General features: G+C 43.2%; 1 protein-coding gene across 1 annotated transcript; it reads right to left on the bottom strand.

Annotated features, from left to right (window-relative positions):
* Positions 1-10375: 10375 nt before the first annotated feature.
* Positions 10376-14388, bottom strand: LOC311120341 (iroquois-class homeodomain protein irx-1-like; the record flags this gene model as incomplete). The annotated part of the gene is made up of 4 exons (XM_084157838.1): positions 10376-10433; positions 11358-11433; positions 11789-12803; positions 14143-14388. 4 exons carry the CDS (start codon positions 14386-14388, stop codon positions 10376-10378), a joined length of 1395 nt encoding a protein of 464 aa, XP_084013964.1.
* Positions 14389-15959: the final 1571 nt, after the last annotated feature.

Genomic DNA, 15959 nt, shown 5'->3' on the forward strand with positions numbered 1-15959 from the left:
TTGGGTCAGGGGGAAGGTATTACTGCTAGCTAGCCATGTCTCTATTGGATCAGGGGGAAGGCAGTCTGCATGCTGAAAAATACAGACATCCAGAGAGAATGAATGAATAATTACAGTCAGCCGTATAGAGGAATTATAAATACAGTCAAATCAAATTAAATGAAATTTTATTTGTCAAATGCGCCGAATATAACAGGTGTAGGCCTTACCGTGAAATGTTTACTTACAAGCCCTTAACCAACAATGCAGTTCAAGAAATAGAGTTAAGGAAATATTTACTAAATAAGTAAAAAAAAAAAAAAAAAGTAATACAATAAAATATCAATAACAAGGCTATATACAGGGTGTACCGGTACCAAGTCAATGTGCGGGGATACAGGTTAGTTAGTAAATAGTCCGGGTGGCCATTTGATTAATTGTTCAGCAGTCTTATAGCTTGGAGGTAGAAGCTGTTAAGGAGCCTTTTGGACCTAAACTTGGCGCTCCGGTACCGCTTGCCGTGCGGTAGCAGAGAGAACAGTCTATGACTTGGGGGATTGGAGTCTTTGACAAATGTTGGGGGCCTTCCTCTGACACCACCTAGTATATAGGTCCTGGATGGCAGAAAGCTTGGCCCCATCTGTAGCGCCTTACGGTCGGATGCCGAGCAGTTTCCATACCAGGTGGTGGTGCAACCAGTCAGGATGCTCTCGATGGTGCAGCTGTATAACTTTTTGAAGGGGAAAAGGTATTGTCGTGCCGTCTTCATGACTGTCTTGGTGTGTTTGGACCATGATTGTTTTTTGGTGATGTGGACACCAAGGAACTTGAAACTCTCAACCTGCTCCACTATAGCCCCATCGATGTTAATGGGGGCCTGTTCGGCCCTCCTTTTCCTGTAGTCCACGATCAGCTCCTTTGTCTTGCTCACATTGAGGGAGAGGTTGTTGTCCTGGCACCACACTGCCAGGTCTCTTTCCTCCTCCCTATAGGCTGTCTCATTGTTGTCGGTGATCAGGCCTACCACTGTTGTGTCGTCAGCGAACTTAATGATGGTGTTTCACCACGCAGTTGTGGGTGAACAGGGAGTACAGGAGGGGACTAAGCACTCACCCCTGAGGGGCCCCAGTGTTGAGGATCATCATTGCAGATGTGTTGTTGCCTACCCTTACCACCCTGGGGCGGCCCGTCAGGAAGTCCAGGATCCAGTTGCAGAGGGAGGTGTTCAGTCCCAGGGTCCTAAGCTTAGGAATGAGCTTTGTGGGCACTATTGTGTTGAACGCTGAGCTGTAGTCAATGAACAGCATTCTCACATAGGTGTTCCTTTTGTCCAGGTGGGATAGGGCAGTCTGGAGTGCGATTGAGATTGCGTCATCTGTGGATCTGTTGGAGCGGTATGCAAATTCTAGTGGGTCTAGGGTTTCCGGGATGATGTTGTTGATGTGAGCGATGACCAGCCTTTCAAAGCACTTCATGGCTACAGACGTGAGTGCTACGGGGCGGTAGTCATTTAGGCAGGGTACCTTCGCTTTCTTGGGCACAGGGACTATTGTGGTCTGCTTGAAACATGTAGTTATCACACACTCGGTCAGGGAGTGGTTGAAAATGTCAGTGAAGACACTTGCCAGTTGGTCAGCACATGCTCTGAGCACACGTCCTGGTAATCCATCTGGCCCTGCAGCCTTGTGAATATTGACCTGTTTAAAGGTCTTGCTCATATCGGCTACAGAGAGCGGGATCACACAGTCGTTCGGAACAGCTGGTGTTCTCGAACAACGTGGAGCCGACGAAGATGGCGGCCTCGCTACTAGCTCTTACGAAACTTTGCGGTATTTTGATTTTTAAGTATTATTTTTTACATTTTTAGCTCAGAAAGCAGATCCTTTGTTTACTCTCATATCTGGGAAATTGAACTGATTCCAGCGGCTGACCCAAAACATCGCCGGCGGAGGATAGGCACTCGGGGTGGCCAGCTGGTTCGACTTATGAGGCACGCACACCACCCACCGCTTCCAAGTATATTACTCGCTAATGTTCAGTCTTTGGATAACAAAGTCGACGAGCTCAGGGCAAGGATTTCTTTCCAGAGAGACATCAGGCCCTGTAACATACTTTGTTTAAGGGAAACATGGCTCTCTCTGGATATTCTGTCGAAATCGGTCCAGTCAGATGGGTTCTCAGTGCATTGCTCAGACAGAAATAAATATCTCTCCGGGAAGCAGAAGGGTGGAGGTGTGTGTTTCATGATTAACCACTCATGATGTAATTGTAGTAACATACAGGAAGTCAAGTCCTTTTGTTCACCCGACCTATAATACCTCACAATCAAATGCAGATTGTATTATCTCCCATGAGAATTTTCTTTGCTTATAGTCACGGCCGTGTATATCCCCCCTCAAGCCAATACCACGACAGCCTTCAAAGAACTTCACTGGACTTTATGCAAACTGGAAACCACATATCCTGAGGCTGCATTTATTGTAGCTGGGGAATTTAACAAAGCACATTTGACTGTTGTTTTCGTGCTGCTAAAAATGCTCGACCATTGCTATTCGAACTTCCGGGATGGTTATAAGGCCCTCCCCCGCCCTCCTTTCGACAAATCTGACCACGACTCCATTTTGCTCCTCCCTTCCTATATACAGAAACTCAAACAGGAAGTACCCGTGCTAAGCACTATTCAACGCTGGTCTGACCAATCGGAATCAACGCTTCAAGATTATTTTGATCACGCGGACTGAGATATGTCCCGGGTAGCTTGCGAAAATAATTTAGACTAATAAACTGAAATGGTGACTGAGTTTATCAGGAAGTGTATAGGAGATGTTGTGCCCTCCGTGACTATTAAAACCTACCCTAACCAGAAACCATGGATAGATGGCAGCATTCGCGCAAAACTGAAAGCGCGAACCATCGCATTTAACCATGGCAAGGTGACTGGGAATATGGCAGAATACAAACAGTGTAGCTACTCACTCCGCAAGGCAATTAAACTGGCAAAACATCAGTATAGAGACAAAGTGGAGTCGCAATTCAATGGCTCAGACACGAGACGTATGTGGCAGGGTCTACAGACAATCACGGACTACAAAAGGAAAACCAGGCACGTCGCCGACATCGACTTCTTGCTTCCGGACAAGCTAAACACCTTCTTCTCCCACTTTGAGGATAACACAGTGCCACCAACGCGGAACACTACCAAGGACTGTTGGCTCTCCTTCTCCGTGGCCTACGTGGCTGCAGGCCCAGACGGTATCCCAAGCCGCGACCTCAGAGCATGCGCAGACCAGCTGGCTGGTGTGTTTACGGACATAATCAATCTCTCCCTATCCCAGTCTACTGTCCCCACATGCTTCAAGATGGCCACCATTATTCCTGTACCCAATAAAGCAAAGGTAACTGAACTAAACGACTATCGCCCCATAGCACTCACCTCTGTCATCATGAAGTGCTTTGAGAGACTAGTCAAGGACCATATCACCTCTATCTTACCTGTCACCCTAGACCCACTTCAATTTGCTTACCGCCCCAATAGATCCACAGATGATGCAATCGCCATCACACTGCACACTGCCCTATCCCACCTGGACAAGAGGAATACCTATGTAAGAATGCTGTTAATTGACTATAGCTCAGCATTCAACACCATAGTACCCTCCAAGCTCATCATTAAGCTCGAGGCCCTGGGTCTGAACCCCGCCCTGTGCAACTGGGTCCTGGACTTCCTGATGGGCAGCTCCCAGGTGGTGAAGGTAGGAAACAACACCTTCCTTCGCTGATCCCCACAAGGGTGTGTGGTCAGCCCCCTCCTGTACTCCCTGTTCACTCATGACTGTGTGGCCAAGCACGCCTCCAACTCAATCATCAAGTTTGCAGACGACACAACAGTAGTAGGCTTGATTACCAACAATGACAAGACAGCCTACAGGGAGGATGTGAGGGCTCTGGGAGTGTGGTGCCAGGAAAATAACCTCTCACTCAACGTCAACAAAACAAAGGAGATTATCGTGGACTTCAGGAAACAGCAGAGGGTGCACCCCCCTATCCACATCGACGGGACCGCAGTGGAGAAGGTGGAAAACTTCAAGTTCCTTGACGTACACATCACTGACAAACTGAAATGGTCCTCCCACACAGACAGTGTGGTGATGAAGGCACAACAGAGCCTCTTCAACCTCAGGAGGCTGAAGAAATGTGGCTTGGCACCTAAAACCCTCACAAACGTTTACAGATGCACAATTGAGAGCAGCCTGTCGGGCTGTATCACCGCCTGGTACGGCAACTGCACCGCCTCCAGAGGGTGTTGAGGTCTGCCGAACGCATTACTGGGGGCAAACTACCCTCCCTCCAGGACACCTACAGCACCTGATGACACAGGAAGGCCAAAAAGATCATCAAGGACATAAACCACTCGAGCCACTGCCTGTTCACCCCGCTATCATCCAGAAGGCGAGTTCAGTACAGGTGCATCAAAGCTGGGACCGAGAGACTGAAAAACAGCTTCTATCTCAAGGCCATCAGACTGTTAAATAGCCATCACTAGCATATTAGAGCCTGTTGCTGCTGCCTATAGAAATCACTGGCCACTTAAAGAAATGGGAACACTAGTGTCTTTTGACCCTAATGAGCCCCCAGTATATCTGGCCGTTTGTTTTGACCATACTGAGCCACAAGCATATCTGGGGCATGTTTTGACCCTAATCAGCCCTCAGTATATCTGGGGTGTGTTTTGACCCTTATGAGCCCCCAGTATAACTGAGGTGTGTTTTGACCCTAATGAGCCCCCAGTATATCTGGGGTGTGTTTTCACCCTGATGAGCCCTCAGTATATCTGGCAGTGTGTTTTGACCATACTGAGCCACAAGCATATCTGGGTTATGTTTTACCCTAATCAGCCCTCAGTATATCTGTCTGTGTGTTTTGACACAAATGAGCCCCCAATATATCTGGGGTGTGTTTTGACCCTAATGAGCCCCCAATATATTTGGGGGGTGTTTTGACCCTAATGAGCCCTCAGTATAGCTAGGGTGTGTTTTGACCCTAATGAGCCCTCAGTATATTTGGCTGTGTGTTTTGACCATACTGAGCCACAAGCATATCTGGGGTATGTTTTGACCCTAATCAGCACTCAGTATATCTGGGGCATGTTTTGACCCTAATGAGCCCCCAGTATATCTGGGGGGTGTTTTGACCCTAATGAGCCCTTAGTATATCTGGCCGTGTGTTTTGACCTTAATGAGCCCCCAGTATATCTGGGGTGTGTGTTGACCCTAATGAGCCCTCAGTATATCTGGCCGTGTGTTTTGACCGTAATGAGCCCCCAGTATATCTGGGGTGTGTTTTGACCCTAATGAGCCCTCAGTATACCTGGGGTGTGTTTTGACCCTAATTAACCCCTAGTATATCTGGGGTGTGTTTTGACCCTAATGAGCTCTCAGTATACCTGGGGTGTTTTTTGACCATAATATGCCCCCAGTATATCTGGGGTGTGTTTTGACCCTAATGAGAACCCAATATATTTGGCCGTGTGTTTTGACCCTAATGATCCCTCATTATATCTGGGGTGTTTTGGCCCTAATGAGGCCTCAGTATATCTGGCAGTGTGTTTTGACCCTAATGAGCCCTCAGTATTTCTGGGGTGTGTTTTGACCCTAATGAGGTTCCAGCATATCTGGGGTGTGTTTTGACCATAATGAGCCCTCAGTATATCTGGGGTATGTTTTGACCTTAATGAGCCATCAGTATATCTGGGTTGTGTTTTGACCCTAATGAAGCCTCAGTATATCTGGGGGGTGTTTTGACCCAAATGAACCCTCAGTATATCTGGCAGTGAGTTTGACCCTAATGAGGCCTCAGTATGTCTGGGGGGTGTTTTGACCCTAATGAGGCCTCAGTATATCTGGGGCGTGTTTTGACCCAGGTCCAGATTAACATATTGTCCACATGGCTCTAGTGGTGTTCACGTGCTTCTCTGGTCCGCTGCCTCTGAGGATCTCTGGTCTGCTCTCAGACACACAGGAATCTTTCCTCCTATTAAGCTGTATCTCTCCTCATCAAAACACAGAGCCATGCGAGTCTCAGGCTCCAACCCGTTCTCAGCACTCTTCAACCCAGCTAGCCAGTCCCCCCTCCACAAGAACCATGCTGCCCGCTCCAACCAACCAAACAATGTAGCCCCTCCAAGCCAGCTATCCAGACCCTACCAACCCAGTCTCATCCAGCCCCAACCAACCTCTTCCTGTGGCATGTGTGATACTGACCCGTCTCTCTTGGAAAGAAAGGGCTGTGACCAAGCCATCCGTCCCATTCAACCCATTGTGTTCCTGAAACAAGGAGCAGCAGAGTAGTCAGCTGAACACGGTGTTGGGACATTGTGGTGGTGTGACTACTGGACTCCTGACTTGTAGCTCCCAGTTGCGCCAAACTGCAGGAGGTATTCAGCCAGCTCTCTCTCTCACCATGGAGATGATTGGATTAAAGGCATCTTCAGAAAGACAACAGACATCTCTGGATGAAAGAGGCAGAGACAATTGTGTTGTAAAGCAGAGGGCTGGGTGAATAGGCTGCGCCTGCCAAAAGACAAAACAGTGATAAACTTTCCCTCCACAGTGGCACCTCTCTGCTCAAGCATACTCACACACAGGGCACAAGTCAACAGCAAAGTAAATGGATCACTGCATTGTGTCAGGTTGCAGGCAGCATAGGGAAACTGAAGGTGTTCAGCAACAAAAGGCATTGTATGGTAGTGGGACCACGGCCCAAGACTAAATGGAGAATAATATGAGGGTCAACAACATATTGTGTTAGCATGTTGTACACTTTCTGCTTTCCCATATGTCCAATGTTCTTCCTCAAAATAGCAGCAGTTTAGTGCCAATTTGCATTGGCATCTAATGTTTATGCATTTATAAAAATTTAAGGAACTTTTATTTTGTTAATAGGAATTATTAAAAGTCCAATTAATTTAAAATCTCAAAACAATATGTCATATTTTTCTAGTTTTCTGTGTTTTATCACATGAGCAACCATTAAATCAATGATGTATTAAATTATATTTGACTTTAATTAATTGGAAAAGGTAATTGCCCATCCTGCTAGTTATTATAATAATGGATGTCATTAAACGAATAATAATTGTTGTATTATACCAGGGGCTGTTGTGTTTGTGTTGTTGTTTACACTTGTTGGTCATTAAATAAAAGGCAGTGAATATTAGATAACTTACCTTAGCATTAACAACGAACCACCTCTACAGTTTATCTCTATACTGTCTTTAATTGATTTGTTTGGAGTGTTAATGCAGTCCCTCTCCGCGGTGTTCCCGGCCCTATGGCCCGGGGCGCTGGGAGGACCAGCTCACAGTGACAGCCTAATTACAGGCGCCTAACCGCTTTATTACTCATTAAACAATCAACTGTATGTCCACCGCTAAATGATTTGTGTTGTTGTAGATATTAGGGAAACATAATATAATGGCAGGCTGCAGCTAGCGGCGCTGCTAACCTCACCGTGCTTCGCTACAAAACCCAGAAACCAAACACCGGGGGGTTATTTCATTTCAACCACAAAAGGCTCGTGAGAAGATGTGATGTGCACATGTAGAGTAAAAGATGACATTCAGCGCACCTGCCTTGACTTCCTGGAAGGGCTGTCTTTTGTCCCTCTGAATATATCAGCGCATTTAAACACTGAGGCATGTTGTTTATTCAGCCATTATTTGTTTAATTATATTATAAGTACTTTATATTTCTGCGTTTCATGTTGTGCCATGACTGGGTTGGTTTGCCTTTTATCCCTAATAGTCATTTACAAGGGCGATTGAAACTTCATAGCGTGCGATCTTACAGCCGTCATCAGCATCTCCAAATCCATACATGAATTAACCTACCGATGGAGATGTGAGAGATGGCTGAGCTCTGTGTCTAGCTAAATAAAGTTGTTGATAATATAATTCATCGTGTTTTTGACAGCAGGCACAACAAACACATCTGACCCTGTCCTGCCTTTACCACCCTCTGACCTGGTTAATTTTCTAACAGGCCTTTAACGGCGTAACTGTTTAGCAAACTGCCATCAAAATGTCACAAATTTATGCGCATAAATGTTCCTCTCCTTGAAAGAAGTCAACGTTTACTAAAAAATAAAGCCACTTTGACCCCGGAATTAACACAGACATAGTATTATTCCATTACAAGGTGGAGACTGCTGGAGTGCACAGTGAGGTGGCCTAGATCTTTTATTTGATGAATTTAATTATGTTAGACCTCCATTACTCTGCCTTGCTCTCTGGCAAAAATACACAAATATGTTTTCATTGCGAAATAATCTCTCAAGTTTACTAATATAGGACAACACCAATCTTTAGACTTTGTAAAATGATTAGAAAACAAGTATTTTAAATAACCTTTGTTAACATTGAATTTAAATGATTTGGCCCTCACAAGCAATGGGGCAGGGGAAGACTGTTTTTCTAAATATGGTTTATATAGAACATATGTTTTCAATTTTCTTAGCGCAATTATATTCTAAACTTTATCTGACCACACGCACACACGCACACACACACACACACACACACACAAATACTGCATATTGTGTGTGTTCTATCTGACTGTGAGATAACAATGTGATAACATCTCATCTTTTGACTCATATTCTAGGATAACTTTGGTTGCTTATTCCAAGTGTTTCTAGAGTTAAAGTGAAGCTCCATTGAATAGGTATATATTATGTCTCTGTAAATGTACTGAAGCCTATAGAGGTCGCTGTGACACAACCAATAGAGAGGCACCCCGCCAGCCTACACGTTCAGCCTGCCATACCTCCAAATAGCGTGTTCAAAATATATTAGTCTATTGTAAATACTGCAACAAAAATTTTCTATTTAAACATTTTGAATAAGCATGTTGACATTGCGCTATACTCACTAAATATTTCACATGAAATGTAATTCTTACAAAACCAGTTTAAGAAGGCTAATATTTGTTTAAATTTTATGGGTTTTATAGTTGTTTTAAATGGAATGAAACCTGTCAATATTATCGTCTTTAATGTAGGCCTAGGATATCTTTCTTATTCTGTATTGAAGCCTGATCATTGTGAATCCACATTACCACCGTTAATTCCAATAACAAAAACAATGTTACACTTCAACTGGCATCACAATAATACTTGCAATTGTTCCTCATCATGAACCTATTATCAAACTGATTCAATACAATTAGCTTGGTCTCTGATGGGTTACTTCCGTCCCAATAGTCATCCCTATAACCTTACCGATCACATGTAGCTGGCCGGACCCCGACACAGTTAGTAACCCTGCTAACAACGTCACCTGACCGCTAACCTCTCACTATTAATAATATATTACCGAATCGACTTCTCTTTCTGAAAGATTAGATTTTAACCATTTGATTTTGTTTGGGCAGGGCGTTCCCACATTATTACTTAATGATGCTCCCAGCTGCTTCTGTCCATTTCCAGGCACCAGCAACCATCTGGCCGGTTATTAGCACCTCAATGCGTCGACGCTCCCTCCCCATTTAGAAAGTGGAATAACATTAGATGTGAGGAGGGTCGGTATTATCCCCTGCTTTACCCGCTCTGCCCTTTCTCTAACAGGGGACGAGGTACAGGGCGGTTTCCTCTCAGCTCGTAATAATTACATTGGAATGGAACATCTTTGACAGCATTAGTTATGATAAGCAATTTATCCTGACTGATGTGTGTAGTAATAATAATAATAATAATAATAATAATAACCATAATAATAATAATAATCATAATCATTATTATTATTATTATTATTATTATTATTATTATTATTATAACAATAATAATAATTATTATTATAATAACAACAACAGTAATAATAATAATAATTTTTATTATTATTATTATTATTATTATTATAACATTAATTATTATTAAAATGATAATGATAATCGTCTGGGTTGAACCAAATCAAACTTCTGGTATTGTTTAATAATATTGTGCAACAGAGACCGTCCCCTTTTCTCTCAAAACGTGCTATTAAATATTTGATTTAGAAAACACAACAACAAAATATGTATATTCTTTGATTTTCTCTATAATTTCATTTAGTTTATTAGACAAAATATACGATCTGGACAAATGTCGTCAACGCGCTATTTACAGATGTAAATCACTGTATGTACAGAACAGAAGACCCCAACACAAGAAAAGCCTACCAAAGGTCCCAGGGTAAAGAGCAGGGAATAACAGGCGCCGTTATTTACAACAATAGAGGAAATCCTGCCACAGGAGTTTATATCAAATTAGCTATTTGCTCTGAATGCTACGGTGAATGAAGTTATTTCTCATTGTCCTTTTCTTAGTGCGTCAAGTCTTTTTTTTCCAGGGCAGAATGTCTTGATCAAGCCGAGGAGAGGGCAGTTAGAACCCGCTGCGTGGCTTCTTGCTGAGTCCTGGGGCTGAAAGAACAGAAAGGAGGATGAGCAGCAGAATAATAAGATAGAAGCGTGTTTCTATAGAATATAATATTATTTTCAAGTAGCCTATCAACTGGGTCAACACACACAACATGTCATCTAGGATGCTATATGCTATTTTCATGTGAAAACTTCCGGGCGGCGCACAATTGGCCCAGCGTCGTCCAGGGTAGGGAGGGAATGGCCGGCAGGGATGTAGCTCAGTTGGTAGAGCATGGCGTTTTTAACGCCAGGGTTGTGGGTTCGATTCCCACGGGGGGCCAGTATGAAAAATGTATGCACTCACTAACTTTAGGTCGCTCTGGATAAGAGCGTCTGCTAAAAAGTAAAATTCTGTCGACGCATTTAGCCTATATCAGGGACTGGTATTTAAAGCGTATATTTTATGACACTAATGATTCCATGTGTATATAATAAATCACAAACAGGCCGTCATATTAGGATAGCACCGCCGGCAGCGACCTGGCGCTAATAGCGGGAAGAAAGAAAGAGGTTGTGTGTAAATGTGAGCACTTCAGACTGGGAGAAGTTTTCTGCTAGAACGCTCCCCAGGGCCGGGTTGCTCCCCGGGGTCTTTAGGGAAGCCGAGCCCCAGACAGGTCCCGTTTTACGGGGGACTTGATAAGTAGTCAGCCTCCAGAGGGAGGGAATTAGGGGAGGGGGGCTGGAGCCGAAACCCCGTGTCACCAGGAGAAGAACAACTATTTTTTTTTAGAAGCCAGACCAATCTCTCACATCTGTCCACCAAGAAAACAGTCCCTGTACCCTCTAAGAGTCTAACCACCACAGACCACGCAATGACACCATTTTGGAGGAAACCATTTGATATTACAATATTCTAATATCAATCTTACTGCTATTCTTTTATCCCAACTGCATTTGCACAATAAATAAAACGCGACTTACCCATCATGAAGGGGTCTAAATGAAGACTTCAGAGGTTGTGTTGGAGGAGAGTCACTTCTTACAACGTTATCACGGTCTGAAATAAAATGATAAAACTCATTACAAAATAAACAAAATATATATTTTAATGAAATACTTGAGTAATAACATAATGTTTCTGTCATTGTTATTATTATTATAATAATTATTATAACAAATTCTAGTTGTGTGTGTGTGGTGTGTGTGTGTGTGTGTGTTTGTGTGTGTGTGTGACCTATTGGTGCATGTGTATAAGTGATTGAATAGATATTTTAGTAGTTTTTAAAAACACTTTTATTTGGACAAAGTACAATTGATAGGCTATGTATTTTGCATGAACTATAATTGCTCTGATTTTTGCTTACCAAATATAATAGTAAAGTAGTGTGCATACGGTTATGACTGGTGCATACCTATGTTTTTGGGACTGAGTTGTGGCGAGGCCTTGTCGTTGAGCGCTGCTCCAGCCGACACCAACACCGAGGTCTGCTGCTGCAGCTGCTGCTGGGTCTGTAAGTGGTGGTTATGATGATGGTGCTGATTAACTCCTAGAAACGACCGGACATTGAGCAGAGAGTTCTGCCCCAGGAATGCTCCGTTGGTCCAGTTATGGAACTTGCCTATCTGACAGGTGTATAGTCCGTGGGAGGGCAGGAAGGCCGGGTGCTGCATCTGAGGCGGTGTGTGACCGGCAGGGCCGGAGGGAGAGGTGGGCTTCACAGAACTATCAGGACTGGTAGCCGTCTCAGCTAACGACCAGATTTTAGGCTTATTGTTCACTGGGAGCTGAAAACTTCCCTGTCTGTCCGGGGACAGAACTCTGGTGTTGTTGTTGCTATCAGAAAGTTCCTTCCCGGAGGAAATTGAGTTCTTAGATTTGTCGAAGGCCTCGTGCTGCAGAGCGAAGGGCCGCCGTTTCTCCAGACTGTCAAATTCTCGGTCTCGCTCTCTGCCCTCCGGTTTATCATCGTCATCATCGTTGCTCTGATCTCCATCGTTGTCGTCTATCTTGTCTATATCGATGCTCTCTAGATCTATCTCCTCCTCGTCATCGTTCTTCTCCGTGTCTCCCTCGTTGTCGGAGCCGAAGATGTTTCCATCCTCGTCCTCTTTACTCCTGGCCCCCCACGTCACCTTGTTCTCCTTCTTCAGCCTCCTCCTGGCGTTGGCGAACCAGGTGGACACCTGCGTCAGGGTCATCTTAGTAATGATGGCCAACATGATCTTCTCTCCCTTGGTGGGGTAGGGGTTCTTCCTGTGCTCATTGAGCCAGGCCTTCAGCGTGCTGGTACTCTCCCGGGTGGCGTTCTTGGGCCTGGCCGGGTCCCCGTACTGGAACTGGCCGTATGGGTAGAAGGCTGGCGAGGTGTGGGCCGCGAAGCTGCCGGGGTGGACGCCAGGACTGTCCTTCAGCTCGTACTGGGAGCCCTGGACGGGTGAACAACGCCACACTATTGGTTAATATGCAGCTTAGAAACACGTGCATTTCTATATATGCCTAATACCACGCATACATTTCGACATGAATAGCATTTAAAAATGGGCCGACTCGCTTGGAAATCCCTGTAACTAATTTATGCCGCTCTTCTATGTTAATGACAGTTTGGGATAACTGTAGACAGTGTCCTTCGATAACGTTCAAAAGTCCAGAAAACGATAATACACACAACCTATGTATTATATTTAAACCTATATATTTAGGAGTATGGCTATACACACATATATACATTCTATGTTTTCGCGTTTTAATTACTGAGAACTACTTTTAATGCATTTGACCGAAATGATATGAGTTTACACTGCGGCCTATATGTCCAGCCTATAACTGTTTTCTATTGATATTTAAGTATCAAATGCAGATGGAAGTAAGTATTGGAATTCTTAAATTAAGTGTATTTTGTAGGACAGTATGAAATGTCAATGTCATCATGGAACTAAATTATTTATTTTATGCAAAATGGGCAACTTTAATGTCTGTCAGAGAAGGCCTATTCAAGCTGCAATCTTGTGCTATAGTCATGAACTGCATTATTTTGTAAAGTGTCTGTAAATGGTTATTTTTCAATGTCAGTTTTAAAACTTCAAAAGCAAAATATTTCACAAATACGTATGTATTATCCTCAAATATTTTTCCTCAAAATGAATACAAAACAGTAGAACAATGTTGCGAGACAAAATTATAATGTAATGTCTAGGTCATTGTGGGCCTGGAATTTGTTTTCACGTAATGGTTTTGTTTATATAGCTACTATTTTATCCTAGCAGTTAAATGATTGGTGTACGTGCCAGCTTCATGCAAATACCTTTGTTGTTTCGATTCACCAACAGGAATAGCTGTCTTTAGTGATATTTCAGAAGCCGACGACCAATCATATAATAATTAAAGTCAACCAAACTATATCATTTGGGTCACATGCACCATTATCTAGACTAAACACTCTTTTATACATCTTACAACATTTCTTTGAATGAGGCTGAAACAAACTCCCACTTAAAATGACAAGTACACTTCCAAAGTAGGTTACGGATAATATTCTTACTCCAATAATTAAGACGTGTAAATAAAAGTTATAGATGCATTGTTATTCCTTATCAACAAACTTTCGGAGGGCGCGAGGACGTGCAATTTACAAAGAAATGTCAGATTGAATGGTTCTCAGCCGTATTTTCACGTGCCTTTTCCAGGTCAAATAATTGAAACACTTGACTTAAAGCAACCATACATACCACTACAATACAACACCAGAAGCATAGAAATAGCCCTTACCATTTGAGAGAAAAGAGCCAGGTCTGCACTGCTGTAAGGCAGGAATGCGCTGTAGTTGTGTGCAGTGTAGGGGTTTGCGTACATGCCCAACACCGAGGTGACTGCAGCGGCAGCAGCCGACTGGTTTCCCGCGATCTCAGAGCTCCCTCCCCGGGACGACGGAGTCAGGACCCCCGGCCGATCCCCGCCGTACACCACTTGGGAGGCACTTAAGTACTGAGGGTAGCCCAACTGGGGGAAAGACATCCTCTCCGCCGAGTCGTCTGCCAAAACACTGCGGAAAACGAGACCGAAGAATAAATAAGTCAAAGAGAAAGTGGTCAGGAAGCACACCAGCAATAGGTCAGAATGATTCTTCTGCTCTTTAAAAAAAAAATCTCAGCTTCTCTCTTCCGCTGCAAGACCGTTGGATGTGATCACATCAACAATTGAGCTCCAACTGATGTGCCTGCCCCCAGGTCTCTGCCTGATCTCTCAGATACAATTTGAAGTTGATGCTTTGATTGGCATCCCACTTGAGCTGCAAGCTCCTCCTCACCCGATCATGTGGCTAGAGCATTGGCTGGGCCGCTCTCCCAATGTTGGGAGTATTGTATGTTAAATGTTTAGCATTACAGTCCATTCACTGAAGCTTTGATTGTTGTATGACAACCTGTCTACACGATTTTACAGCTGTCCAACATAGTGGGATAAAGCACAAGGAGCAGGGAACTTCCTGAATACATTCAACTGTCATGAACAGAGAACAATACAGCAGGGAAATGGTGGAAATGTTCTATAGGACTTATCAGGACATTTACTCTCTCATATAGACATTTTAGAAATGATTTCTATAGGCTATTTGTGAGTATGCAATTTTATTAAGTTGTTTGTATTTTCTATTTTCTATTTTTTATTTATAATATTTTATTATTCTGTGCAATCTTCGAACACGTGGCAAATGAAATTAGGTATGAAACTGTGATGTTTTAGATCATTTAGAACAAAACCTAAAATCATAAGTCATTTGAAATATTGGTCCATTGGCCACAGTCACTACGACCTAAGGTATTATTGTATATATTTGGAATTGATTAATAACATAAACTTTGTTAGGCTATAGAAAAGTGTATTGACAAATAGTGTCATCTTAACGCAAGCTTGTAAATTGTGTCACTAATTGAAAATCCGCTCTGCTGGTGCTTATTGAAAATGCTTTACCTTCATTCTGTTTTTAGCACCACCCCTTTCCCTTTCTTTGTGTGTGTGTGATGGGGGATTAGTGTTTTGCTATCAGACCAATTTAAAGCAGATAGTTGTTTCTAACATATATGTAGTTGGTTGTAACAAGAGGCAGCCCACTTCAGTGTTTCCGCCTGTTAGTTATTTAGTTGGAACCCAAAGACCGGAAGACAACCGAGAGAAACCATATCACTACTTGAGGTCTAACAGTTAACGTTGGGCATTTTATATGGCATTAGTTTCACTAGGCTACTAAGACAATGCATGCATATACATGTTATAACCTTAAAAAATTCTGTAAACAAAGTTTTAACAAAGTTTGTAATGCACTTGGACACCCCTTTAGAGTAAACTATCAACACAAACTGCACTTTGAGTACCTGTCACTAGTTATGTTTCCATTAACTTGTCCAGTGAATTGTTTCGATATTTAGAAAGTTCGCAAAGACAATTGATGCGACAATTGCCTGCTAGGGTGCGTTTCCATTGAACTATCTTGTGTCGATTACAACCGCTGTCCATAATGACGTCAATCATTGTCCTGCAAATAAACATTTTTTTTTGTAGTTGAACAAAAAATATTGTGGAGCGTTATA

Source organism: Coregonus lavaretus (genome assembly GCF_964263955.1).
Source record: "Coregonus lavaretus genome assembly, chromosome: 3".
Lineage (NCBI taxonomy): Eukaryota > Metazoa > Chordata > Actinopteri > Salmoniformes > Salmonidae > Coregonus > Coregonus lavaretus.